This window comes from Coregonus clupeaformis, chromosome 3 (genome assembly GCF_020615455.1).
Source record: "Coregonus clupeaformis isolate EN_2021a chromosome 3, ASM2061545v1, whole genome shotgun sequence".
Taxonomy (NCBI): domain Eukaryota; kingdom Metazoa; phylum Chordata; class Actinopteri; order Salmoniformes; family Salmonidae; genus Coregonus; species Coregonus clupeaformis.
In genome coordinates this window covers 28,577,604-28,604,914 of record NC_059194.1, presented here as the reverse complement: position 1 = coordinate 28,604,914, position 27,311 = coordinate 28,577,604, and the positions used below count along the sequence as shown (strand labels likewise).

Here is a 27,311-nt window from a genome sequence, read left to right as displayed (position 1 = left end):
TCTCACCCCTCTCACCACCCCCTCTCTTCCCCTCTCTCACTCTCACCACCCCCTCTCTTCCCCCCTCTCACCCCTCTCACCACCCCCTCTCTTCCCCCTCTCACACCTCACCCCTCTCACCTCAATCTCACCACCCCCATCTCTTCCCCCCTCTCACCTCACTCTCACCACCCCCTCTCTTACCCCCTCCCAACTGCCTCACACTTTCCCCCCTTAGTGCCTCCATCCCCCCCTCTCTCCTGTTTCACCTCTCCTTCTCGCTTCCTCCCTCCCGGCCTCCCTCTCCCTCTCCTCTCCGGTCCAGCTGTGCTGTGTGTCTGTGACATCCGTTGCTCCAGCTGGGAGAGCTGTGGCCCAGGGCCACCAGAATGTCTGAAGTGGAAACACAGGGTTAATGTCTCTGCTGCTGCTGCCGCCTCTCCCTCTACACTGTCATGTCCTCTCTTAAAACCACCCCAGAGAGAGAAGGGGAGCAGAAGAGAGAGAGGGAGGGGAGAGATGAGAAACAGATGAGCGGGGAGGTGGAGAGAGCATGGAGAGAGACTGACAGGCAGAGAGATGGAGCAGAGAATGGGAAAGTGAAAAAGGTACAGAGCTCTGAGTGCACTTCCTGTGCTCTCTTTTTGGAACTAGACGAGCCAGAATATTAATGACCCTCTCCATCCATTATGCAAGATGGCGGACATATTAATAACAGGCTCTCCAGTAACAGTCTCTCTATTAATACACAGTAATTGTCCCGGTTTAAAAGCCATTCGTCCAGCCCCCCTAAGCATCTGTTATGCCATGTGGAAGCCCTCCGTTTCTGAGTCAGATGTCCCGGCTAGAGGAGAGCTCCGCAGAGAGATGGGTCATGGCCGGTACTGGGTGAATCAAGCCTCTGTCTCTCTGTCACACACACACACACACACACACACACACACACACACACACACACACACACACACACACACACACACACAAGCACACATGCACACACACAAGCACACATGCACACACACACACACACACACACACACACACACAGGGACTGGGACCAGAACTGACTCTAGGCCTAGGGCTTGGTGAAGAGACTGAATGAGTTTCTGGGCTGAAGCCTCTCTCTCTCTGAGAGTGTCTCTTTTGTCATCGTCAGCTGCTGTCTGGTCTGGTGTGCTCAGGGCAAGGAGTGATGACCTCATACATGTCCCCCCTTCCCCGCGCCACACAAGATGGAGTCAGAGCTTTGAACCACCTACTGTTCATCATGAAGACACACATACATTATGTGTAATTACACTATGCCTACGTAACTACATTGTTAATACATAGGGTTTAGACCACTTACATAGAACTATTGCATTGCACAAATCTTGTTACTGTATTACACTGCCAAAATAGGATACAACACACAAAATGGCCACCTGGCTTTCTAGGACTTTTGCTTTTAGGAAATCCATTAAAAATAATAATGAAGAAATAAAAAATAGCTTTCTCTTTTTCTCTTTCCGTCTCTCATTCTCTCAACAAATGACAATTCCTGCAGGCTGTTGAGTAGGAGGGCAGTAATCACAGTGTCTGTGTTGCCAGGATAAAAGGCCAGAGTGATAGAAAATGTGCATCTACAGACAGAAAAGTACTATTCATCCATTTGCTCAGAGAGAATGATATATAGGCTATAGAACGAAGCCTGATAAACCATAACATAAATAGAGAAAATGCGCTTATCATCCACATTATCACAAATTATTTTGGGGATTACTCATATCATCAAGGAGAAAACAAAATATTGACAGAGTCCATGCATCAGGCTGCACCACATATTGGAGAGATGTGCTCAACAATGGAGATTCATCTATTTCAATTGATAGCTACAATATCTGCCATATTGTGTGGAACAGGAGGGAGAGAGATTTTTTTCAGGAACTAAGCATATTAAGATTTGTGCCACAGAGAGAGAGAAAAATAGTATAAAAGGGGCAGTGTTCTGTCTCAGTGCCAAGAGCACTGCAGCTTGCAGCCAGGACAGGATGAGAGGGAGAAACAGTAGTATTGGGACCTCTATTGGTGTAAGAGGGTACTGCAGGGACAGTGGACTCACAAAGTCTCCACAATGTGTGTGTGTGTGTGTGTGTGTGTGTGTGTGTGTGTGTGTGTGTGTGTGTGTCTCAATCCGCAGCTCCCCTCCTTTCCTATCCTCCAGTGTCTGACAGTGTGGTTGTGAAGGACAGTGCCAGGCCCCCTCCAGAGGAGAGAGAAGGAAACTAAAGATGCTGATGAGAGAATCTGTTTCCAATGTTTCCAATGACAACACCCTCAGCCTGCAAGAGAGTATCTGTCTGCAACAAGGCATTACTAATCACACAAGCCAGATCTCACAGATTGATCAGAGCACTCTGAGGTAAACATGATCAACCACACCCATAAGCACAAAACCAGATATAACAAAGAGATAACATATCTCCCATTTCTGGCAGGTAGCCTAGTGGTTAAGAGAATTGGGCCAGTAACAGAAAGGTCACTGGTTTGAATCCCTGAGACGGCAAGGTGGAAAAATCTGCCATTCTGCCCTTGAGCAAGGCAGTTAACCCCCAACAACAACTGCTCCCAGTGTGCCGATGACATGGATGTTGATTAAGGCAGCCCCCCGCACCTCTCTTATTCAGAGGAGTTGGGTTAAATGCGGAAGAAACATTTTGGTTGAATGCATTCAGTTGTGCAACTGACTAGGTATCTCCCTTTCCCTATTAAGAAATCCAGAACAGAACCATGATATCTTAAAGACCTTCCAGCGCACAGAGATCAAAGACTACTATGCGGCAAAACTCTTAACTGCATTGCATCATGTCTGATTAATAACATGCTAATACTCTAGCAGCATCAGCACTAACTTTGAAACATCTTGTATTATTAAAGACTGCATATCTTTCTACCAAGAATCTCCATCTAAAGATTCATAAATCGAAGGGCCTATTTGAAAGTGGTGTGCGGGTTTACCCCTGTGTATTTAACTAATTAATAACATGCTTTAGAACCTTTTCATCTCAGATATCACATTTTGATTTCAATAGAGATGATGATCCCGTCCCATGTATAAAGGCTGAGGTGGAAAGGCTGTTCTGGCTGCGTTTGGCTATGCCTTCCCAAGTGTACCTCCCTTTCTAAAGGGTTGGATGGAGAGACTGTGCTGGGTGCGTTTGGTTATGTCTTCGCCAGTGTATCCTCCTTTTCGTGTAACGGGAATGACAGTGCGAAAGGTAAGGTAAATCACTCCTCCGGGGTCCTGGAGGGGTTAAACAGCGTGTGGGCTGTCCCCGTTCTGCCTGAACATTAAAATCAAACAGATTCATGTCGTGTTAAACAAAGCTATCTGAGACAGCAGGCAGGCGCCGATCCCCTCTATTCCTCCACTCAGGACCCCTGGCTTAGTATCCACACTGGATGGACGGGGATGGATGGATGTGGAAGAACCCTGTGGTTCTGAGCATGACAAAGCTAATCTAATGACTGCAACAACAGCCTAATGCCATAAAGTGTGTGTGTGTGTGTGTGTGTGTGTGTGTGTGTGTGTGTGTGTGTGTGTGTGTGTGTGTGTAGTCTTTATCTGTGACCAATTCTCAGCCCCTAGTATTTCCACTTAGCTGCAAGACACATATTTAATTTATTTTCGTCTGCCTCATCCAGGCTGTCTCTCCTTCTCTCCCTTTCACATGATTTCACACTCACCTACCCTGTTCTAATCTGTCACCTTATTGCTGTCTTCATCTCCCTCCCTCTTTCTCTCATTCTATTATTCTCTCTCTATTCTCACATCTTTCTCCCTCACTCTGCATTTCCACTCTCTCTTTTTCCATCTTTGAATGTGATAAAGGAGAGGATAGCTGAGTACATTTGCAGTTTCTCTCTCTCTCTCTCTCTCTCTCTCTCTCTCTCTCTCTCTCTCTCTCTCTCTGAGAAACCGACTGGTGCATATCAGTAATGAGGATCATCTCCATGGCAACCTCCATGGCAACCTCAGCTGAGCTCCCATCTCCTTGCCAAGAGCCACACCCAGGAGGGAGGAAAACAGGAAGTGACGTGTTAACAAATGAGTGTCCATGTGTGCATGTGTGTTAAACAAAGGATGCTGGAACAAAGCCAGGACAAAGAGCAGGCGTTTCAAGGAGCCGCATTATCATTAGCTCAATCACATCAACAATGATGCAACCAAAATCTTAACCAGAGAGCTGGGGGTAAGGGTGTTTTTGGGTCACAATTGTTGATCCCATCTGGATGGTTACGGAACCTAAATTACTTACAGTAGGTGAATGAATTCCCCTGCTGTAGAAATACAATCCAGTAAACATGTGAAGCACTTAGCTGGCTACCTCACCCAGGATAATGTACTTAGATAATCAATAATGTAATGCCTTTTGCAAAACTGGAGCCAGCAGAGCAGAGAATGAGGCTTTTAGCCAACACACACTTAAAACACAGCCAATGTAATACACATGTTATTGAATAACACACACTCAGCTAAATATACGACTACACACACTGCTGCTCCCACAAAGAAACACATACACCAAGAGCAATACTATTTAATACATCAACATGAATCTGATGATATTAGGCAATTACACACACTAAAATAAACACACCTACACAGAGAACACACTGACAAACACCCACCCACACACAGACAGAGACACAGACATGGTGGTGACCTGAGAGCTGGATGAATAAGCCCTGCGACCTCATTCCCCTAACCTTTTGTCCCGCCTCCCCGATTTAGCTGTGATTGACAGCTGAGTTGCTGCCGGTAACGTCAGCCCCGCCCAGCCCAGAACAACCCAGGCTGCAGCTCGCAGAGACACCAAGGCTCTGAGAGAGCCTTGCTGCTGCAGCACAGAGCGGAAAATTACCACAGCCCCTCCCCCTCCTCCCTCTCTCTCTCTCTCTCTCTCTCTCTCTCACACACACACACACACAGAACTGCAGCCTACAGAGCGCATTCTGAACCACTCAAATGCAAAGAGATAGCTTCAGGCATTGTTACTGGAGCCATACTGGGCCAAACGCAGCACAGAGAGAGAGCATGACAATATAGAGAATATATTTTATGTGACTCTCAGACACCTAGTAAACACATACTGACTCGTATTGAGCTCGGAGGGCACTGCAATCTTCAAAACACACACTGACCCACTTACACATGCACTGTAATATTCAGAACCCCTGTGTGATCATAGAGAGCCCCAAAGCAGACCACATAGATAAGACCACATTCTGAACCAACCAAATGATCATACAGTGGCTCTGAGCTTGTATTTTATTTAGTTGTTTTTACTTACTGACCACTCACTAAAATGAGGTCAGTGTATTATGAAAGAGTATTAAAGAATGTATGATCAAAGAGTAGTACATCATAGAGCTTTATGCGATACAGAGACCAAGGAGGACAGAGCCTAGACTATAAAATATTTACAAAACCACTTGAGTGCCACTGGTTACAAACAGCACTACTTTAAATGGCCAACAGAATGCTCAATCCACATGAGGAGATAGCGTTTGCTGTTGATATACACAGTCTTTAGTCCAACAAAAGGGGCTGAGCAGCTTACACGCTGAGCGGATCGAGCCGCCCTGACACACTTAGTGCATGTTAATGAAAATAGGAAGAATCCTGTTTACAGCATGCTCAGGCAGATAGCATGCATGTCTGGGGAGAGCTGCTGCTAATTCACCATTACTCCTCTCAGCTCCTCTCAGCTGCTACCCACACACACAGACACACACACAAGTAAACAAGGCTGATGGACTTAAGGAGGGAGGGTTGAGGGAAGGAGGGTGGGAGAGGGAGATAGGGTGGGAGAGGGAGATAGAGGGACAAAGAGATAGATAGGAATTGATATCGAGAGGAATACTGTGAGACAGAGAATGAAAGATAGATATAGGGAGGGAAATAAAGGGAGAGAGATACAGAGGGATGGAACAAGGCCGGTGGAACAAGGCCGGTGGGCTGAGGGAAAGGTATGCGGGGGAGGGGCAAAGAGGGCATTGAAGGGTGGGAAAAGCAAGAGAAACAGTGAGACTGGAGGAAAGAAACATGATGAATTAGACAAGGGAACATAGACTGAGAAAGACAAGCAGGGATAGAAACTGAGGGGGGAGGGCAGGCAGTTAGAGAGCAATCGATATTAAGGGTTGGGAACGCAATAGGAGCAGGGAGACCATGAGATTGAAATACACCGTGAGTCAGGGACATTAAGAAAGCAACAGCAGGGGAGAGAAACAGAGGGATAGATAAAAAAGGATATGGGAGAGAATGGAAGAGAAAGAGAAGGATTACTCATGCACCCAGATGTGAAAGAAAAGGTTGTTACAGCAGTAATCCTGCAAGCTGAGGGAACAGCAGAATAAAAGGCATGAGAGAGAGAGGGGGGTATCCTGTCATCCACACACCTCCTGGGGACTCACAGAGATAGGCAGGCCCCTGCTTGTGCCAAGCCAGCTCACTCACATACAGAAACACATACTCCTCCATTTATACTCCTCCATTTAAATGGCTGTCTGTTTGCTTCGATTAACGTGTCACTGAAACTCAGCTGTGGTTTGTAAAAGATTCAACAACATGCAATCACCATCAATGAATCGATCTTGTGGATGCAAGGTAGGAAGGCCTGACTGACTGACAGAGGAGCCTATTTAAAATGTTCACAGAGAGAAAGAAAGAGAAAGAGAGAGAGAGAGAGAGAGAGAGAGAGAGAGAGAGAGAGAGAGAGAGAGAGAGAGAGAGAGAGAGAGAGAGAGAGAGAGAGAGAGAGAGAGAGAGAAAGAGACTGAAGAATGCACTGAGTAGTACAGTGAGGGAAAAAAGTATTTGATCCCCTGCTGATTTTGTACATTTGCCCACTGACAAAGAAATGATCAGTCTATAATTTTAATGGTAGGTTAATTTGAACAGTGAGAGACAGAATAACAACAAAATAATCCAGAAAAACGCATGTCAAAAATGTTATAAATTGATTTGCATTTTAATGAGGGAAAGAAGTATTTGACCCCCTCTCAATCAGAAAGATTTCTGGCTCCCAGGTGTCTTTTATACAGGTAACGAGCTGAGATTAGGAGCACACTCTTAAAGGGAGTGCTCCTAATCTCAGCTTGTTACCTGTATAAAAGACACCTGTTCACAGAAGCAATCATCAATCAGATTCCAAACTCTCCACCATGGCCAAGACCAAAGAGCTCTCCAAGGATGTCAGGGACAAGATTTTAGACCTACACAAGGCTGGAATGGGCTACAAGACCATCGCCAAGCAGCTTGGTGAGAAGGTGACAACAGTTGGTGCGATTATTCGCAAATGGAAGAAACACAAAATAACTGTCAATCTCCCTCGGCCTGGGGCTCCATGCAAGATCTCACCTTGTGGCGTTGCAATGATCATGAGAATGGTGAGGAATCAGCCCAGAACTACACAGGAGGATCTTGTCAATGATCTCAAGGCAGCTGGGACCATAGTCACCAAGAAAACAATTGGTAGCACACTACGCCGTGAAGGACTGAAATCCTGCAGCGCCCACAAGGTTCCCCTGCTCAAGAAAACACATATACAGGGCCGTCTGAAGTTTGCCAATGAACATCTGAATGATTCAGAGGAGAACTGGGTGAAAGTGTTGTGGTCAGATGAGACCAAACTGGAGCTCTTTGGCATCAACTCAACTCGCCGTGTTTGGAGGAGGAGGAATGCTGTCTATGACCCCAAGAACACCATCCCCACCGTCAAACATGGAGGTGGAAACATTATGCTTTGGGGGTGTTTTTCTGCTAAGGGGACAGGACAACTTCACCGCATCAAAGGGACGATGGACAGGGCCATGTACCATCAAATCTTGGGTGAGAACCTCCTTCGCTCAGGCAGGGCATTGAAAATGGGTCGTGGATGGGTATTCCAGCATGACAATGACCCAAAACACACGGCCAAGGCAACAAAGGAGTGGCTCAAGAAGATGCACATTAAGGTCCTGGAGTGGCCTAGCCAGTTTCCAGACCTTAATCCCATAGAAAATATGTGGAGGGAGCTGAAGGTTCGAGTTGCCAAACGTCAGCCTCGAAACCTTAATGACTTGGAGAAGATCTGCAAAGAGGAGTGGAACAAAATCCGTCCTGAGATGTGTGCAAACCTAGTGGCCAACTACAAGAAATATCTGACCTCTGTGATTGCCAACAAGGGTTTTGCCACCAAGTACTAAGTCATGTTTTGCAGAGGGGTCAAATACTTATTTCCCTCATTAAAATGCAAATCAATGTATAACATTTTTGACATGCGTTTTTCTGGATTTTTTTGTTGTTATTCTGTCTCTCACTGTTCAAATAAACCTACCATTAAAATTATAGACTGATCATGTCTTTGTCAGTGGGCAAACGTAAAAAATCAGCAGGGGATCAAATACTTTTTTCTCTCACTGTATATATATATATTTTGGCTTGAGGAGGGGATGCAAGAGGGAGGTGCTGTGGGATTATTTAAGATACTATTTGGAGAAGTAGGGTTTCAGACGTTTTCGGAAGATGGGCAGGGACTCTGCTGTCCTAGCTTCAGGGGGAAGCTGTTTCCACCATTGGGGTGCCAGGAAAGAGAAGAGCTTGGATTGGGCTGAGCTGAGCAGGAGTTGCCCTCCCGTAAGGGTGGGAGGGCCAAGAGAACAGAGGTGGCTGAACAGAGTACTCGGGTTGGTTTGTAGGGTTTCAGCATAGCCTAAAGGTAGGGAGGGGCAGTTCCTCTTGCTGCTCCGTAGGCAAGCACAAAATCAGCAGGGGATCAAATACTTATTTCCCTCACTGTAGCATTCTAAACATGGGGTAAGAGTGTACATGATATAAATAGAAGATGGAAATAAAACTACATCCTATGAAATAATGTATTGGTTGTTTCACAATCATGAAGAAAAAAAAATAATCCATCAATGAAACAATAGCTGACGTTCTGATTCTGCTGCCGTCACAAAGATCACAATTTGCCTTTTTCAATTAGGCTACAACTCTATCATCCGTTGAAACAAATAATTATTGGATTATTGAATCAAATACAATAGTAGCTCGTAACACATTTCCACAGCGTCAAAGACAGCCTCGTACGTCACAGATGATTACTTTAGTTCTGAAAGCTTAGCGCGCCTTCAGCACCGTGGACAGCAACACTCGCTCTATCAAGACACGAGGCTATAAACGCAATGAAAAATGCATCAAATGTGACAACTCTCGTGTTGAGGGCTGTTTTCTAACGTAAGAGAAACTTTGAAAACAATATTCTTGACTGCAAGGAGTTCAAAGGAGTAATACATGTATAATTCAATAGAAGAACAGGCCCGTTTATGTATAGCCTATATCTTACCTTATCTTTATTCGGAAGCGTTTGTGTCCTGTTAAACGTGTCATTCCCGTTAATACTGATCAGTTCTGCATCTGCAGGTGGATATGGCACAGGGAAAACCACTACGTCACTCTTCAGTGTGTCTGAGCTGAAACACACGTCATACTGCTGAGTAGATTTAGAGTAAGACCAGCTCCCGTCAGGATGTGTGGTGATCATTGGGGCGCTGTACCTGCTGAAACTGTCGTCTGTCCTGTGGCATTTTACAGCTATTAAACTGATGAGGCTCAGTAAAAATATCACTGACACCGAGGCAATGGCGATCAGTAAATACAGGTTTAAATCAGAGAAGTTATCCTCCTTTCTCGGTACATTTGTGAATTGAGTCTGGATTTCACCTGTACTTTCAACCACCACTACATCAATAGACACAGTCGCTGACAGTGAGGGTTCTCCGTTATCAGAAACCAACACGACCAACGGGTGTGTTTTCAAGTCATTGTCACTCATTCGCCTCTTAGTCCTTAGCTCCCCGGTGCTGGTTCCGATTCGGAAGAGGTTGGTTCCCTTGGGCTCAGAGATGTGATAAGAAAGCAGCGCACTGTAGCCAGAGTCGGAGTCTACAGCCCTGATCTTTGCCACAAAGTAGCCCGCTTCAGCAGAATAGGGAATGTTCTCAGTGTTAACGGAGCCGTGCTCAGAATAGGGCGCGAGAATCCCAGGACGGTTGTCATTCTCATCCAGAATAAAAACGTTCACAGTCACGTTGCTGCTGAGAGGAGGAACACCAGAGTCTGTAGCCTGAACTTTAAAATTGAAAGTTTTTATCTCTTCATAGTTAAAAGACTTCAGGCTGACTATATCTCCTGTATCTGAGTTTATATTTACAGACGATGATATGAAAACACGTTTATCTAATGAAGAATAAGTTACTTTTGCATTTTCATCTGAATCTGAGTCAAAAGCAGAAATTGTATAAATGACGTCACCTACCGGACTGTTCTCTTTCATATAAATATGAATCACGGGTTCTGAGAAGCGAGGAGCGTTGTCATTCACATCAGAAACGTGTACAGTAATAACGCTGGTGCTATAGAGAGGCGGGGTCCCTTCATCCGTAGCTGTGATGGTGACATTATACTGAGAAGCACTCTCTCTATCAAGAGGCCCGTCGACCACTAACGAATAATGATTATTATAAGAGCTCTTTATCGTAAATGGTACAGAACCTAGTATTTTAACATGTACAGCGCCATTTTTGCCTGCGTCATTGTCTTTTATTGTTATCAGGCCAACCATTGTCCCTAATGACGCATCCTCTTTTACAACGTTAACTAAAGATGTGACAGATATCTCTGGTGGATTGTCATTCACGTCGGTAATTTCAACCAGCACTTTACAGTGAGATGCTCTTGGCTTGTGGCCTTTATCTTTAGCTTGGACGCGGATTTCAAAATCATTGTTTGTCTCGTGATCCACCACGCCTTTCACAGTGATTTCTCCAGTAACGGAATTAATTGCAAATGCGTCAATGCTATTATCATTGTTTTGGTTGATAAAACTATACACTATTTCACCGTTTAAGCCCTCATCTGAATCGTTCGCTTGAACCATAATCACGGAGCTACCGGGAGGCATATTCTCAGGAATACGAGCTTTGTAGAGGGGCTTTGAGAAAATAGGAATATTATCGTTAACATCCTCTACATTTATTATAATAAGTGATGTCCCGGATCTTGGAGGTTTTCCTCCATCTACAGCGGTCAGAGTGAGCTGGATCACAGGCTGTTTCTCTCTGTCTAAAGCTTTCTGCAGCACTAACTCAGCAGACACACTCTGCTCTCCACCGCTCTGTACATCCAGCGAGAAGTGTTCATTCGTGCTCAGCTTGTAGCTCTTTACAGAGTTAGCTCCTATGTCTGCGTCGTAGGCGCTGTCCAAAGGAAATCTCTCACCTGGAAATGCAGATTCCGATACATTCAAATATGTTTTAGGCGACCTAAACGACGGTGAGTTGTCATTTATATCCAAAATATTCACCTCAAAGTGGTATAGGTTCAATGGCGAATTCACAATGGCTTCTAGTTCTAAGGAACACTTGGTGCTCCGAGCACAGAGCTCGTCTCTGTCTATTCTCTCCCTCACGGACAAAATTCCAGTCTTTGTATTTACATCGAAATACCTCTTATTGAGTCCAGAAATCTCAAACCCACGATATTCAAGTTCCTGCACGTCAAGATGCAAGTCCTTCGCGAAATGTCCAACAACAGTGCCCGGGTTAGATTCCTCCGATATGGAATAGACAATCTGTGCTGATGCGATACTCCAAAGATGGAACAATGGGAGGAGATAGTAAATCCACGAACGAAAAAGAAACCCTTTGTGAGTCATTGTGACAGTATTCTGTTTACCAAACCTTCAGCTACCAAAAGCGGCTGTCGTCCGCATAGCTGCGTAATTAAAAAAAATCCAAAACAGATCCAGACGAGATCCACAACGTTCTGCTGCTCGAGCAAACAAAGCCTTTTTTTTCGACACCGACCACTGCTCCTGTAAAGGGAGGAGCCTCAAACAACTAGCGAGGATTTACACTGTGTGAGCAGATAGCGACACCGGGTGGATATCTACAGAGAAAACGGAACAACTCCGCTATAGATTTCTGTGGAAGTGAAGACCAAAAAAAAGAAATCTCCCAAAACACATAAAAGGCAACAGTAACCACACAAGCTATGCATGATGACCATAATATCTGATAATATCTGATGTTATTAGTGAGTTCTACAGTCTTTTAACTATGAGGAGATAAAAACTACTCAATATGATTCGACCTAGTTAACATAGACACCAGATCCCAAATGTTTAACTACTTCATCAGAAAAACGTAAGCAAATGTTACAACTGGTACAACTTGTAACACACTGGTACAACCTTCTAAAATACCACTGATCATTCAAATGAGTAAGAAAATAACCGAACAACGTCATAATAACCAGCTTAAGCATCCCAGGGCAGATAACATGGAAGGTCTAAACACCGGGGGGATTTCATTGTCAACTGACCTGTAACCCTTACCTTCTCTTTGTTGGGTAATGTTTGAGTCCTGTTAAACGTGTCATTTCCGTTAATACTGATCAATTCTGCATCTGCAGGTGGATATGGCGCGGGGAAAACCACTACGTCACTCTTCAGTGTGTCTGAGCTGAAACACACGTCATACTGCTGAGTAGATTTAGAGTAAGACCAGCTCCCGTCAGGATGTGTGGTGATCATTGGGGCGCTGTACCTGCTGAAACTGTCGTCTGTCCTGTGGCATTTTACAGCTATTAAACTGATGAGGCTCAGTAAAAATATCACTGACACCGAGGCAATGGCGATCAGTAAATACAGGTTTAAATCGGAGAAGCTCTCCTCTTTTCTCGCCACATTTGTGAATTGAGTCTGGATTTCACCTGTACTTTCAACCACCACCACATCAATAGACACAGTCGCTGACAGTGAGGGTTCTCCGTTATCAGAAACCAACACGACCAACGGGTGAGTTTTCAAGTCATTGTCACTCATTCTCCTCTTAGTCCTTAGTTCCCCGGTGCTGGTTCCGATTCGGAAGAGGTTGGTTCCCTTGGGCTCAGAGATGTGATAAGAAAGCAGCGCATTGTAGCCAGAGTCGGAGTCTACAGCCCTGATCTTGGCCACAAAGTAGCCCGCTTCAGCAGAATAGGGAATGTTCTCAGTGTTAACGGAGCCGTGCTCAGAATAGGGCGCGAGAATCCCAGGACGGTTGTCATTCTCATCCAGAATAAAAACGTTCACAGTCACGTTGCTGCTGAGAGGAGGAACACCAGAGTCTGTAGCCTGAACATTAAACTGGAAAGTTTTTATCTCCTCATAGTTAAAAGACTGCAGACTGACTATATCTCCAGTATCCGAGTTTATATTTACAGCTGATGATATTGAAACACTTGTAGCTAATACTGAATACGTCATCTTTGCGTTTTCATCTGAATCTGGGTCAAAAGCAGATGTCGTGTAAATGACGTCTCCTACCGGACTGTTCTCTTTGACATAAACATTAATCACGGGTTCTGAGAAGCGAGGAGCGTTGTCATTCACATCAGAAACGTGTACAGTAATAACGCTGGTACTGGAGAGAGGCGGGGTCCCTTCATCCGTAGCCATGATGGTGACATTGTAATGAGAAGCGCTCTCTCTGTCAAGAGGCCCGTCGACCACTAACGAATAATAGTTTTTATAGTTAGACTTTAGTTTAAATGGAACAGACTCAACAAGTTTACTGTTAGTCAGGCCATTTTTCGCTCCGTCTTTATCTATCACTGTAACCAAGGCGACAACCGTGCCGATTTCACTGTCCTCTTTGACTGGGCTCATTAATGATGTTACTGATATTTCAGGAGCATTGTCATTAACATCAACAACCTCAACTAACACTTTAGAATAACCACTACGAGGTGAGGAGCCTTGGTCAGTCGCTTGAACACGTATTTCATATGCTGCGTTTTTCTCCTTATCCAAATGTTCTTTGACAGTCATTTCACCTGTATCTGAATTCAGAGCAAACATATCAGCAGGATTCAGATTCCCACGCTCAATAAATGAATACACAAGTTTACTGTGTATTCCTTCGTCTAAATCAGTAGCACTGAGTGTTAAGACTGTAGAACCTAAAGGTACATTCTCAGGCACACTGACCTTATATAGCGACTTGCTAAATGTGGGTGAATTATCATTAGCATCTATGACATTTACAACTATAGGCAGCGTTCCGGATCTTGGAGGTTTTCCTCCATCTACAGCGGTCAGTGTGAGCTGGATCACAGGCTGTTTCTCTCGGTCTAAAGCTTTCTGCAGCACTAACTCAGCAGACACACTCTGCTCTCCACTGTTCTGTACATCCAGGGAGAAGTGTTCATTTGGGCTCAGCTTGTAGCTCTTTACCGAGTTACTGCCCGTATCTGCGTCATTCGCTATTGGTAGTGGGTATCGCTCGCCGGGGTATGAAATTTCAGATATGTTAAAAGTAGCAACCTTTTTAATGAATGACGGAGAATTGTCATTTATGTCTAAAATATTCACCTCAATGCGGTGGAGAAGCATAGGATGGCTCAATATGGCCTCTATATTTAGAGAGCACTTTACCATATTCGGACAAAGCTCCTCTCTGTCTATTCTCTCGTTAACGAACAGTACCCCTGTTTTCAAATTCACATCAAAATACCTCTTACTATGTCCCGATACAATCTTTAGACCCCTCGACTCCAGTTCGAGTACATTCAGGTTAAAATCCTTAGCTAGATTCCCCACAAACGTGCCTTTGTCCACCTCCTCTGAAACGGAGTAAGAGATCTGCGCTGCAGACCAGTCTAATAAACAAAGCAACGCGACGCACTGAATCCAAACGCTTTCTCTTTGTGTTCGACGATCCATCGCTGCTTGTACAAAATATATTAATCCAACAGAATATAGTCACATATCCACGAAACCTAAAAATCCGTAAAATATCAAAGATCCACACAGCCCTTTCCGTCTCACCACCATTCGAGTGTTTCGCTTCACAAAGCTCTCGAGACCGGTGACGCTAGGCTCCTTTTTTAATTCAGAGAGGAGGAGTCATAGAATATCGGTGACTTCATTTACTTCTGTGGTCTATAGCGACACCATGTGCCACTTGCATTTCACGTGTTGTTAGAATACTGAGATAACCTCAAGTAGACAATGTCATATTGGACATTTACTCACCGAAAGGCCCTTATGTGTTAAAAAGGACACATGTGCTGTTACATGCAAAACACAGGGAACGTAGCTACATTCAAGTAAATTAACCTAATATAATGAAATACATTTTCACATAGTCATGTTCTGATAACAATGAGAGAAGCTAAAACAATCAAAGACACAAGGCATTGATACGGAAAGCTCAAGGGTCTATCATTGTAATGCTCTCAAGACTGCAAATACACACTACTCACGAACACATTTCCACGATGCATCTATTCCATTACACCAGTGAAACATAACAATACGTTTACATGCACACTAATAATTCGATATTAAACTGATTATGGCAGTAGACAGATCATGCAATAGTCATGTAAACACCCTACTCTGCTTATCTTAATCAGTGTAAGGTCAAAATCAAATCAAATTAATTGTATTTGTCACATGCACTGAATACAACAGGTGTAGACCTTAGCGTGAAATGCTTACTTACAAGCCCTCAACCAACAATGCAGTTCAAGAAATAGAGTTAAGAAAATATTTACTAAATAAACGAAAGTAAAAAATTAAATTAAAAAAAGTAACACAATACAATTACATAACAATAACGAGGCTATATACAGGGGGTACCGGTACAGAGTCAATATGCGGATGTTAGTCGAGGTAGTTTGTACTTGTAGGTACGGGGGTCAATGTAAATAGTCTAGGTGGCCATTTGATTAATTGTTCAGCATTCTTATAGCTTGGGGGTAGAAGCTGTGTGGTAGCACAGAGAACAGTCTATGACTTGGGTGAATGGAGTCTTTGACAATTTTTTGGTCCTTCCTCTGACACCGCCTGGTATAGAGGTCCTGGATGGCAGGAAGCTTGGCCCCAGTGATGTATTGGGCCGTACGTACTACCCTCTGTAGGGAAGTAAGCATACGCCGTTTAATACACCTGGTTTCCTGAGCAATCTTTCGATTTATTAGGACATGTAAACACCTTAATCGGCCTTCCAGTGGTGCATTTGATCTGCACATGTGCTAGCACCAGCCGAGCGAGCCTCCCTCTGTAGTGCGAGTGAAGTGTGTTCAGAACAACTGAATGTATGCATCTTAGAAGTAGATTTAACGTTATATGTCTGAACTCAGAATCAAATATGCTTCCCAAAAATAACATTTTTCGCTGTGGTAGAACGTTTATTTTCATTGACGATTTTCTGCATTTATCAGTGCCATCAGGTAGCCTGGTTTTAAATGTGTTCATGTAAACAATATTATTAGGGAAATCGTTATTCTTGCAAAGCATGTAAACGGTTTAATCGAACTAATATATGAATCTGACTATCCACAATAATCACATTATTTTGTGCATGTAATCAGCACAGAGCACAAACGGTTTCCTTGCCATGGACTGTGCTACAGGATTTAACCACTTGCTGAACATAGACCTCTGAAAGGAATATCCACAGTTGAAATGGATAAAGAATTCACCTTCATGGTGACAAAGTCATTGGCAATTGTGTAGCCTATTATCATTCTCAACATGATGTATCTGTATATTTCCCATACGTAGTAAACGTTCCTGCCTATTTTCACACAACACCCTATACATACATTACACTTTGCTGGGGACTGAAAGATTTACACATTTGTGAAGTGCAACATTTTTGTAGCATACAGCATCAAGGAAAGCAATTCACACGTCATAGAGCATTGCACGCTTGGCACCAATCTTTAGCTTCGAAGTTTAGCGCGCCTTCAGAACCATGGACAGCAACACTCACTTTATGAAGCCAGGAGGCCATGCGCACAGTGCAAAACAAAGTCAGTAAGAGCAACTTTGAAAACAATATTCTTTGACTGCGAGTTCAAAGGAGTAAAATATATATAATTCAATATAAAATGTATAGGCCGGATTATTTATAGATCTTACCTTCTCCTGGTTTGGTAATGTTTGAGTCCTGTTAAACGTGTCATTTCCATTAATACTGATCAGTTCTGCATCTGCAGGTGGATATGGCGCGGGGAAAACCACTACGTCACTCTTCAGTGTGTCTGAGCTGAAACACACGTCATACTGCTGAGTAGATTTAGAGTAAGACCAGCTCCCGTCAGGATGTGTGGTGATCATTGGGGCGCTGTACCTGCTGAAACTGTCGTCTGTCCTGTGGCATTTTACAGCTATTAAACTGATGAGGCTCAGTAAAAATATCACTGACACCGAGGCAATGGCGATCAGCAAATACAGGTTTAAATCAGAGAAGCTCTCCTCCTTTCTCGGTACATTTCTGAATTGAGTCTGGATTTCACCTGTATTTTCAACCACCACTACGTCAATAGACACAGTCGCTGACAATGAGGGTTCTCCGTTATCAGAAACTAACACGACCAATGGGTGAGTTTTCAAGTCATTGTCACTCATTCGCCTCTTAGTCCTTAGTTCCCCGGTGCTGGTTCCAATTCGGAAGAGGTTGGTTCCCTTGGGCTCAGAGATGTGATAAGAAAGCAACGCATTGTAGCCAGAGTCGGAGTCTACAGCCCTGATCTTGGCCACAAAGTAGCCCGCTTCAGCAGAATAGGGAATGTTCTCAGTGTTAACGGAGCCGTGCTCAGAATAGGGCGCGAGAATCCCAGGACTGTTGTCATTCTCATCCAGGATAAACACGTTCACTGTCACGTTGCTGCTGAGAGGAGGAACACCAGAGTCTGTGGCCTGAACTTTAAACTGGAGCTTTTTTATCTCCTCATAGTTAAAAGACTGCAGACTGACTATATCTCCTGTTTCTGAGTTTATATTTACAGACGATGATATTGGAACACTTTTATCTAACAAAGAATACGTAATCTGTGCATTTTCATCTGAATCAGGATCAAAAGCAGATATTGTATAAATTACCTCACCTACCGGACTGTTCTCTTTGACATAAACATTAATCACGGGTTCTGAGAAGCGAGGAGCGTTGTCATTCACATCAGAAACGTGTACAGTAATAACGCTGGTACTGGAGAGAGGCGGGGTCCCTTCATCCGTAGCCATGATGGTGACATTGTACTGAGAAGCGCTCTCTCTGTCAAGAGGCCCGTCTACCACTAAAGAATAATCGTTTTTGTAGTTCGAATTTAGTTTAAAAGGAACAGAGCCAACAAGTTTACAGTTGGTGAGGCCATTTTTACCTCCATCTTTATCAGTTACTGTGACCAAGGCGACCACAGACTTTAAATCAGCATCCTCTTTCACTGGGCTCATAAGTGACGTCACTGATATTTCAGGGGCATTGTCATTGACATCAATAACTTCCACTAACACTTTACCATGCGCACTGCGGGGAGAGTGCCCACGATCTGACACCTGCACACGAATTTCGTATGCAGCGTTTTCCTCATAATCTAACTTCCCCTTAACTTTAATTTCACCTGTGTCTGAATTTATGGAAAATGTATCGGCAGGGTTAAAATGTCCCCGTTCAATGAAAGAATAAACTAGATCACTATTTACCCCCTCGTCTAAATCAGTAGCGGTGATTCTTATTAAAGATGTCGCAAAGGCAACATTTTCAGAAACACGTGCCTTGTAAAGGGATTGGCTAAACACTGGCGTATTGTCATTCACATCCATTACGTTAACAATAATCTGTAACGTTCCGGATCTTGGAGGTTTTCCTCCATCTACAGCGGTCAGGGTGAGCTGGATCACAGGCTGTTTCTCTCGGTCTAAAGCTTTCTGCAGCACTAACTCAGCAGAAACACTCTGCTCTCCACCACTCTGTACATCCAGGGAGAAGTGTTCATTCGGGCTCAGTTTGTAGCTCTTTACCGAGTTACTGCCCGTATCTGCGTCATTAGCTACCGGTAGAAGGTATCTCTCACCGGGATATGAGGATTCTGACATATTTAATAATTTCACGGTTTCACGAAAAGATGGTGCATTATCATTTATGTCAAAGATATTCACCTCTATGCGGTGGAGCTGCGTAGGATGGCTCAATATGGCCTGTATGTTTAGGGAGCACTTTACCGTATTGGGACAAAGCTCCTCTCTGTCTAGCCTCTCCTTAACGTATAGAATTCCTGTTTTCAAATTCGCCTCGAAATACCTCTTAGGCCTACCGTGTCCCGATACAATCCTTAGACCCCTCGACTCCAGTTCGTGTACATTCAGGTTTAAATCCTTAGCTAGATTCCCCACAAACGTGCCTTTGTCCACCTCCTCTGAAACGGAGTAAGAGATCTGCGCTGCAGACCAGTCAAATAAACAAAGCAACACAACGTACTGAATCCAAATGCCTTCTCTTTGCCGTTGACTACCCATCGCTGCTTGTAAAAAATGAATTATTCCAGTAGAATAGTCACATATCCATGAATTCCCAAAAATCTATTGAAGAGATCCTGTACACAGCCAAGCCCTCTCCATCTCACCACCGTTCGAGCGTTTCTGATCACAAAGCGCTCGGGAGTGGTAACGCTATTTTCTTTCTTATTAAGAGAGGAGGAGTCATAGAATATCAGCGACTACATTCATTTCTGTGGTCTATAGTGACACCATGTGTTACTGTTATACATTGCCTATATTACTCATGCAAAATAAGAGCGTATAGTATTTCACTTGTTGTTAGAATTTCACTTTTGTTAGAAAACTGAGAATACTCGTGTTGAACATTCACTACCCGAAATGCCTAGCTATGTATTTAAAAGGACAAACGTTATGTTCAATGCAAAACACAGGGAAAGTAGCTAAAGAAAAATCAACCTCATATAGTAAAATATATGTTCACATAGTCATGTTCTGATAACAATGACAGAAGTCATAATAAAGAGGGATATTGATATGCAAAGCTCAAGAAGTAAACAGTGTGACGCTCCCAAGACTGCAAAGAAACAATCCTCAAAAGTGAATTCCCAAATTGCATCTATTCCATTACACTAGTGACAATTTTTACCTAAAAAGACCACTGCCCCCATCTGCAGAGAGCAAAAACGGTTTCAACACTATGGACAGCACTCGGTAAGATTTCACCGCTTGCTGAACACAACAAATATAGGTGTACACGGTTGAAATTGATAAATATACTACAATATGCGCCTTCAGGCTGGCAATGTCTATGATCATTATGTAGCCTATATCATCAATCTGCAACATAATGCATCTTTATATTTCCCATACGTTCCAGCTTATTTTCTTGCAATACCCTACGTATACAAATGCTAGGGTAAGACAATTTTACAAATTCGTGAAGCTTAAACACTATTGAAAAGTGTCATAGAAAGCCATTCATTCATACGTCAAAGAGCATTGAACAATTGGCGCGAATCTTCATTTCAGAAGTTTAGCGCAACTTCAGCACCATGGACAGCAAATATCGCTTTATGAAGCCAGGAGGCCAAACGCATAGTGCAAAACAAATCCAATGTGATAGCTCTGAAGTGGATGGCTGTTTTCAAGGTAAGAGGAACTTTTAAAACAGTTATCTTTGAATAGGTGGAGTTCAAAGGAGTAATACATGTAGCTATAATTCAATAGACACATAGGCTCGTTTATGAATAGATCTTACCTTCTCTTTGTTGGGTAATGTCTGAGTCCTGTCAAACGTGTCATTTCCATTAATACTGATCAGTTCTGCATCTGCAGGTGGATACGGTGCGGGGAAAACTACTACGTCACTCTTCAGTGTGTCTGAGCTGAAACACACGTCATACTGCTGTGTAGATTTAGAGTAAGACCAGCTCCCGTCAGGGTGTGTGGTGATCATTGGGGCGCTGTACCTGCTGAAACTGTCGTCTGTCCTGTGGCATTTTACAGCTATTAAACTGATTAGGCTCAGGAAAAATATAAATGACACCGAGGCAATGGAGATCAGCAAATACAGGTTTAAATCAGAGAAGCTCTCCTCCTTTCTCGGTACGTTTCTGTATTGAGTCTGGATTTCACCTGTACTTTCAACCACCACTACATCAATAGACACAGTCGCTGACAGTGAGGGTTCTCCGTTATCAGAAACCAACACGACCAACGGGTGAGTTTTCAGGTCATTGTCACTCATTCGCCTCTTAGTCCTTAGCTCCCCGGTGCTGGTTCCAATTCGGAAGAGGTTGGTTCCCTTGGGCTCAGAGATGTGATAAGAAAGCAGCGCATTGTAGCCGGAGTCGGAGTCTACCGCCCTGATCTTGGCCACAAAGTAGCCCGCTTCAGCAGAATAGGGAATGTTCTCAGTGTTAACGGAGCCATGCTCAGAATAGGGCGCGAGAATCCCAGGTCTGTTATCATTCTCATCCAGGATAAAAACGTTCACAGGCACGTTGCTGCTGAGCGGAGGAACACCAGAGTCTGTGGCCTGAACTTTAAAATTGAAAGTTTTTATATCTTCATAGTTAAAAGACTGCAGACTGACTATATCTCCTGTATCTGAGTTTATATTTACAGACGATGATATTGGAATATTTTTATCTAATAACGAATACGTCATCTTTGCATTGTCATCTGAATCAGGATCAAAAGCAAACATCTTATAAATGACCTCTCCTACCGGACTGTTCTCTTTGACATAAACATTAATCACGGGTTCTGAGAAGCGAGGAGCGTTGTCATTCACATCAGAAACGTGAACAGTAATAACGCTGGTAATGGAAAGAGGCGGGCTGCCTTCATCCGTAGCTGTAATAGTGACATTGTAATGAGAAGCTCTCTCTCTGTCAAGAGGCCCATCGACCACTAACGAATAATAGTTTTTATAGTTCGACTTTAGTTTAAAAGGAACAGAGCCAACAAGTTTACATTTGGTGAGGCCGTTTTTCCCTCCATCTTTATCTATCACAGTTACCAAGGCGACCACTGTCCCCATTTCACTATCCTCTTTCACTGGGCTCATAAGTGACGTCACTGAGACTTCAGGAGCATTGTCATTGACATCAATGACTTCTACCAACACTTTAGAATAACCACTGCGGGGTGAGGGACCTTGGTCCGTTGCTTGCACCCGGATTTCATACGCAGCATTTGCCTCATGATCCAAATTGGCCTTTACAGTCATTTCACCAGTGTCTACATTTAGGGCAAACATATCAGCAGGATTCAGATTCCCACGCTCAATAAATGAATACACAAGTTTACTGTGTAGTCCTTCGTCTAAATCAGTAGCACTGAGTGTTAAGACTGTAGAACCTAAAGGTACATTCTCAGGCACACTGACCTTATATAGCGACTTGCTAAATGTGGGTGAATTATCATTAGCATCTATGACATTTAACACCACAGGCAGCGTTCCGGATCTTGGGGGTTTTCCTCCATCTACAGCGGTCAGTGTGAGCTGGATCACAGGCTGTTTCTCTCGGTCTAAAGCTTTCTGCAGCACTAACTCAGCAGACACACTCTGCTCTCCACCGTTCTGTACATCCAGGGAGAAGTGTTCATTCGGGCTCAGCTTGTAGCTCTTTACCGAGTTACTGCCCGTATCTGCGTCATTCGCTATTGGTAGTGGGTATCGCTCGCCGGGGTATGAAGATTCAGATATGTTAAAAGTAGCAACCTTTTTAATGAATGATGGAGAATTGTCGTTGATGTCTAAAATATTCACCTCAATGCGGTGGAGAAGTATAGGATGGCTCAATATGGCCTCTATATTTAGAGAGCACTTTACCGTATTCGGACAAAGCTCCTCTCTGTCTATTCTCTCGTTAACGAACAGTACCCCTGTTTTCAAATTCGCATCAAAATACCTCTTACTATGTCCCGATACAATCCTTAGACCCCTCGACTCCAGTTCGTGTACATTCAGGTTTAAATCCTTAGCTAGATTCCCAACAAACGTGCCTTTGTCCACCTCCTCTGAAACGGAGTAAGAGATCTGCGCTGCAGACCAGTCAAATAAACAAAGCAACGCGACGCACTGAATCCAAACGCTTTCTCTTTGTCTTCGATGATCCATTGTTGCATGTACAAAATAAATGAATCCAATAGAATATAGTCACATATCCATGAAACCTAAAAAAATTATCCGTTAGAGAGATCCTGTACACAACCTAGCCCTCTCCGTTCCACCACCATTTAAGTGTTTCTCGTCACAAAGCGCTCGGGAATAGTGACGCTATTCTCTTTTACATTCAGAGAGGAGGAGTCATGGAATATCAATTTATGTGGTCTATTGCGACATCGTGTGTTGTATATAGCCTATATTACTAATGTAATATAAGAGTGTATATTGTTTGACTAGTTAGAATATTGAGATAATCTCTAGTAGACGGTCTCATGTTGAACATTCACTACACGAAATGCCTATGTATTTAAAGGAAAAGCGTTCTATTCAATGCAAAACACAGACAAACTAGCTTAAGAAAAGTCAACCTAATATAATTAAATAAATGTTCAGATAGTCATGTTCTGATAACAATGACAAGCTATAACAATCAAAGGGGAGTAAAGGCTCCCGAGTGGCGCAGTGGTCTAAGGCACTGCAGCTCATCTCAGTGCTTGAGGCGTCACTACAGACTCCCTGGTTCGATTCCAGGCTGCATCACAACCGGCCGTGATTTGGAGTCACATAGGGCGGCGCACAATTGGCCAAGCCTCGTCCGGTGTAGGCCGTCATTGTAAAGAAGATTTTGTTCTTAACTGACTTGCCTAGTTAAATAAAGGGAAAATAAAAATAAAAAAAGAAAGATGGGATATTGATATACAAAGCTCAAGGGGGTTTAACAGTGTGATGTTCCCTAGACCGCAAAGTAACAATTCTTAAACTTGAATTACCACGTTGAATCTATTCCATTACACCAGTGACAAGTATTAATCTAAAGAGAACACTGCTCCTATCAGCAGACAGCAAAAACTGTTTCAGCACCATGGAAAGTACCTGGTAAGCTTTCACCGCTTGCTGAACATAGTCCGTTGGAAAAAAATGCGATGGATACAGATGCAGTAGGCATATGCACCTTTAGGCTGACAATGTCAATACTAGTTGTGTGGCCTATATCATCAATCTGAAAAATTATGCATCTGTATATTTCCCATATGTTGTTTACGTTCCTGTGTATTTTCTCACAACACCCTACAAACTTATGACTTTGCTGGGGTTTGACACATTTACACAGTCGTGAAGCGCAACAAAAATGTACAGCTTCATAAAAATCAATTTATACGTCATAGAGCATTGCACGCTTGGCGGAACCCTCAGCTCTGAAGTGTAACACGCTTTCAGAACCATGGACAGCAACACTCGCTTTATGAAGCCAGGAGGCCATACATGCAGTGCAAAACAAAGCCAATGTGAAAACTCTTGAGTTGATGGCTGTTTTCAACGTAATATCAACTTTGAAAACAATATTCTTTGACTGCGAGTTCAAAGGAGTAAAACAAATATGCTTCAACAGAAAATGTATAGGCCGGTTTATGTAGAGACCTTACCTTCTCTTTGTTGGGTAATGTTTGAGTCCTATTAAAAGTGTCATTTCCATTAATACTGATCAGTTCTGCATCTGCAGGTGGATATGGCGCGGGGAAAACCACTACGTCATTCTTCAGCGTGTCTGAGCTGAAACACACGTCATACTGCTGAGTAGATTTGGAGTAAGACCAGCTCCCGTCAGGATGTGTGGTGATCATTGGGGCGCTGTACCTGCTGAAATTGTCGTCTGTCCTGTGGCATTTTACAGCTATTAAACTGATGAGGCTCAGTAAAAATATCACCGATACCGAGGCAATGGCGATCAACAAATACAGGTTTAAATCAGAGAAGCTCTCCTCCTTTCTCGGTACATTTCTGAATTGAGTCTGGATTTCACCTGTACTTTCAACCACCACTACATCAATAGACACAGTCGCTGACAGTGAGGGTTCTCCGTTATCAGAAACCAACACGACCAACGGGTGAGTTTTCAGGTCATTGTCACTCATTCGCCTCTTAGTCCTTAGTTCCCCGGTGCTGGTTCCGATTCGGAAGAGGTTGGTTCCCTTGGGCTCAGATATGTGATAAGAAAGCAGCGCATTGTAGCCAGAGTCAGCGTCTACAGCCCTGATCTTGGCCACAAAGTAGCCCGCTTCAGCAGAATAGGGAATGTTCTCAGTGTTAACGGAGCCGTGCTCAGAATAGGGCGCGAGAATCCCAGGTCTGTTGTCATTCTCATCCAGGATAAAAACGTTCACTGTCACGTTGCTGCTGAGCGGAGGAACACCAGAGTCTGTGGCCTGAACTTTAAACTGGAAAGTTTTTATCTCCTCATAGTTAAAAGACTGCAGACTGACTATATCTCCTGTATCTGAGTTTATATTTACAGACGATGATATTGGAATATTTTTATCTAATAACGAATACGTCATCTTTGCATTGTCATCTAAATCAGGATCAAAAGCAAACATCTTATAAATGACCTCAGCTACCGGACTGTTCTCTTTGACATAAACATTAATCACGGGTTCTGAGAAGCGAGGAGCGTTGTCATTCACATCAGAAACGTGAACAGTAATAAAGCTGGTGCTGGAAAGAGGCGGGCTGCCTTCATCCGTAGCTGTAATAGTGACATTGTACTGAGAAGCACTCTCTCTGTCAAGAGGCCCATCGACCACTAACGAATAATAGTTTTTATAGTTCGACTTTAGTTTAAAAGGAACAGAGCCAACAAGTTTACATTTGGTGAGGCCGTTTTTCCCTCCATCTTCATCTATCACAGTTACCAAGGCGACCACTGTCCCCATTTCACTATCCTCTTTCACTGGGCTCATAAGTGACGTCACCGAGACTTCAGGAGCATTGTCATTGACATCAATGACTTCTACCAACACTTTAGAATAACCACTGCGGGGTGAGGGACCTTGGTCCGTTGCTTGCACCCGGATTTCATACGCAGCATTTGCCTCATGATCCAAATTGGCCTTTACAGTCATTTCACCAGTGTCTACATTTAGGGCAAACATATCAGCAGGATTCAGATTCCCACGCTCAATAAATGAATACACAAGTTTACTGTGTAGTCCTTCGTCTAAATCAGTAGCACTGAGTGTTAAGACTGTAGAACCTAAAGGTACATTCTCAGGCACACTGACCTTATATAGCGACTTGCTAAATGTGGGTGAATTATCATTAGCATCTATGACATTTACAACCACCGGCAGTGTTCCGGAACTTGGAGGTTTTCCTCCATCTACAGCGGTCAGTGTGAGCTGGATCACAGGCTGTTTCTCTCGGTCTAAAGCTTTCTGCAGCACTAACTCAGCAGACACACTCTGCTCTCCACCGTTCTGTACATCCAGGGAGAAGTGTTCATTCGGGCTCAGCTTGTAGCTCTTTACCGAGTTACTGCCCGTATCTGCGTCATTCGCTATTGGTAGTGGGTATCGCTCGCCGGGGTATGAAATTTCAGATATGTTAAAAGTAGCAACCTTTTTAATGAATGACGGAGAATTGTCATTGATGTCTAAAATATTCACCTCAATGCGGTGGAGAAGTATAGAATGGCTCAATATGGCCTCTATATTTAGAGAGCACTTTACCGTATTCGGACAAAGCTCCTCTCTGTCTATTCTCTCGTTAACGAACAGTACCCCTGTTTTCAAATTCACATCAAAATACCTCTTACTATGTCCCGATACAATCCTTAGACCCCTCGACTCCAGTTCGAGTACATTAAGGTTTAAATCCTTAGCTAGATTCCCAACAAACGTGCCTTTGTCCACCTCCTCTGAAACGGAGTAAGAGATCTGCGCTGCAGACCAGTCAAATAAACAAAGCAACGCGACGCACTGAATCCAAACGCTTTCTCTTTGTCTTCGATGATCCATTGTTGCATGTACAAAATAAATGAATCCAATAGAATATAGTCACATATCCATGAAACCTAAAAAAATTATCCGTTAGAGAGATCCTGTTCACAACCTAGCCCTCTCCGTTCCACCACCATTTAAGTGTTTCTCGTCACAAAGCGCTCGGGAATAGTGACGCTATTCTCTTTTACATTCAGAGAGGAGGAGTCATGGAATATCAATTTCTGTGGTCTATTGCGACATCGTGTGTTGTATATAGCCTATATTACTAATGTAATATAAAAGTGTATATTATTTGACTAGTTAGAATATTGAGATAATCTCTAGTAGACGGTCTCATGTTGAACATTCACTACACGAAATGCCTATGTATTTAAAGGAAAAGCGTTCTATTCAATGCAAAACACAGACAAACTAGCTAAAGAAAAGTCAACCTAATATAATTAAATAAATGTTCAGATAGTCATGTTCTGATAACAATGACAAGCTATAACAATCAAAGGGGAGTAAAGGCTCCCG

At 43.4% G+C, this 27,311-nt stretch overlaps 1 protein-coding gene across 26 annotated transcripts in view; it reads right to left on the bottom strand.

Moving 5' to 3' along the window:
• LOC121543687 (protocadherin alpha-C2) overlaps positions 1-27,311 on the bottom strand; it is a 180,698-nt gene that overhangs the window by 39,970 nt on the left and 113,417 nt on the right. The window contains exon 1 of one of the 26 annotated variants that reach the window (XM_041853926.2): positions 24,441-26,904. The exons of 21 other annotated variants lie outside the window; for them this stretch is intronic. In XM_041853926.2, the coding sequence (XP_041709860.2) occupies positions 24,441-26,810 (2,370 nt within the window). In that variant the 5' untranslated portion in view covers positions 26,811-26,904. Of the gene's footprint in view, positions 1-9,353; positions 11,832-12,404; positions 14,892-16,982; positions 19,463-20,598; positions 23,074-24,440; positions 26,905-27,311 lie in introns of those variants that run through there. 4 more of the 26 variants (XM_041853934.2, XM_041853917.2, XM_041853919.2 and 1 more) reach the window with 4 other exon arrangements.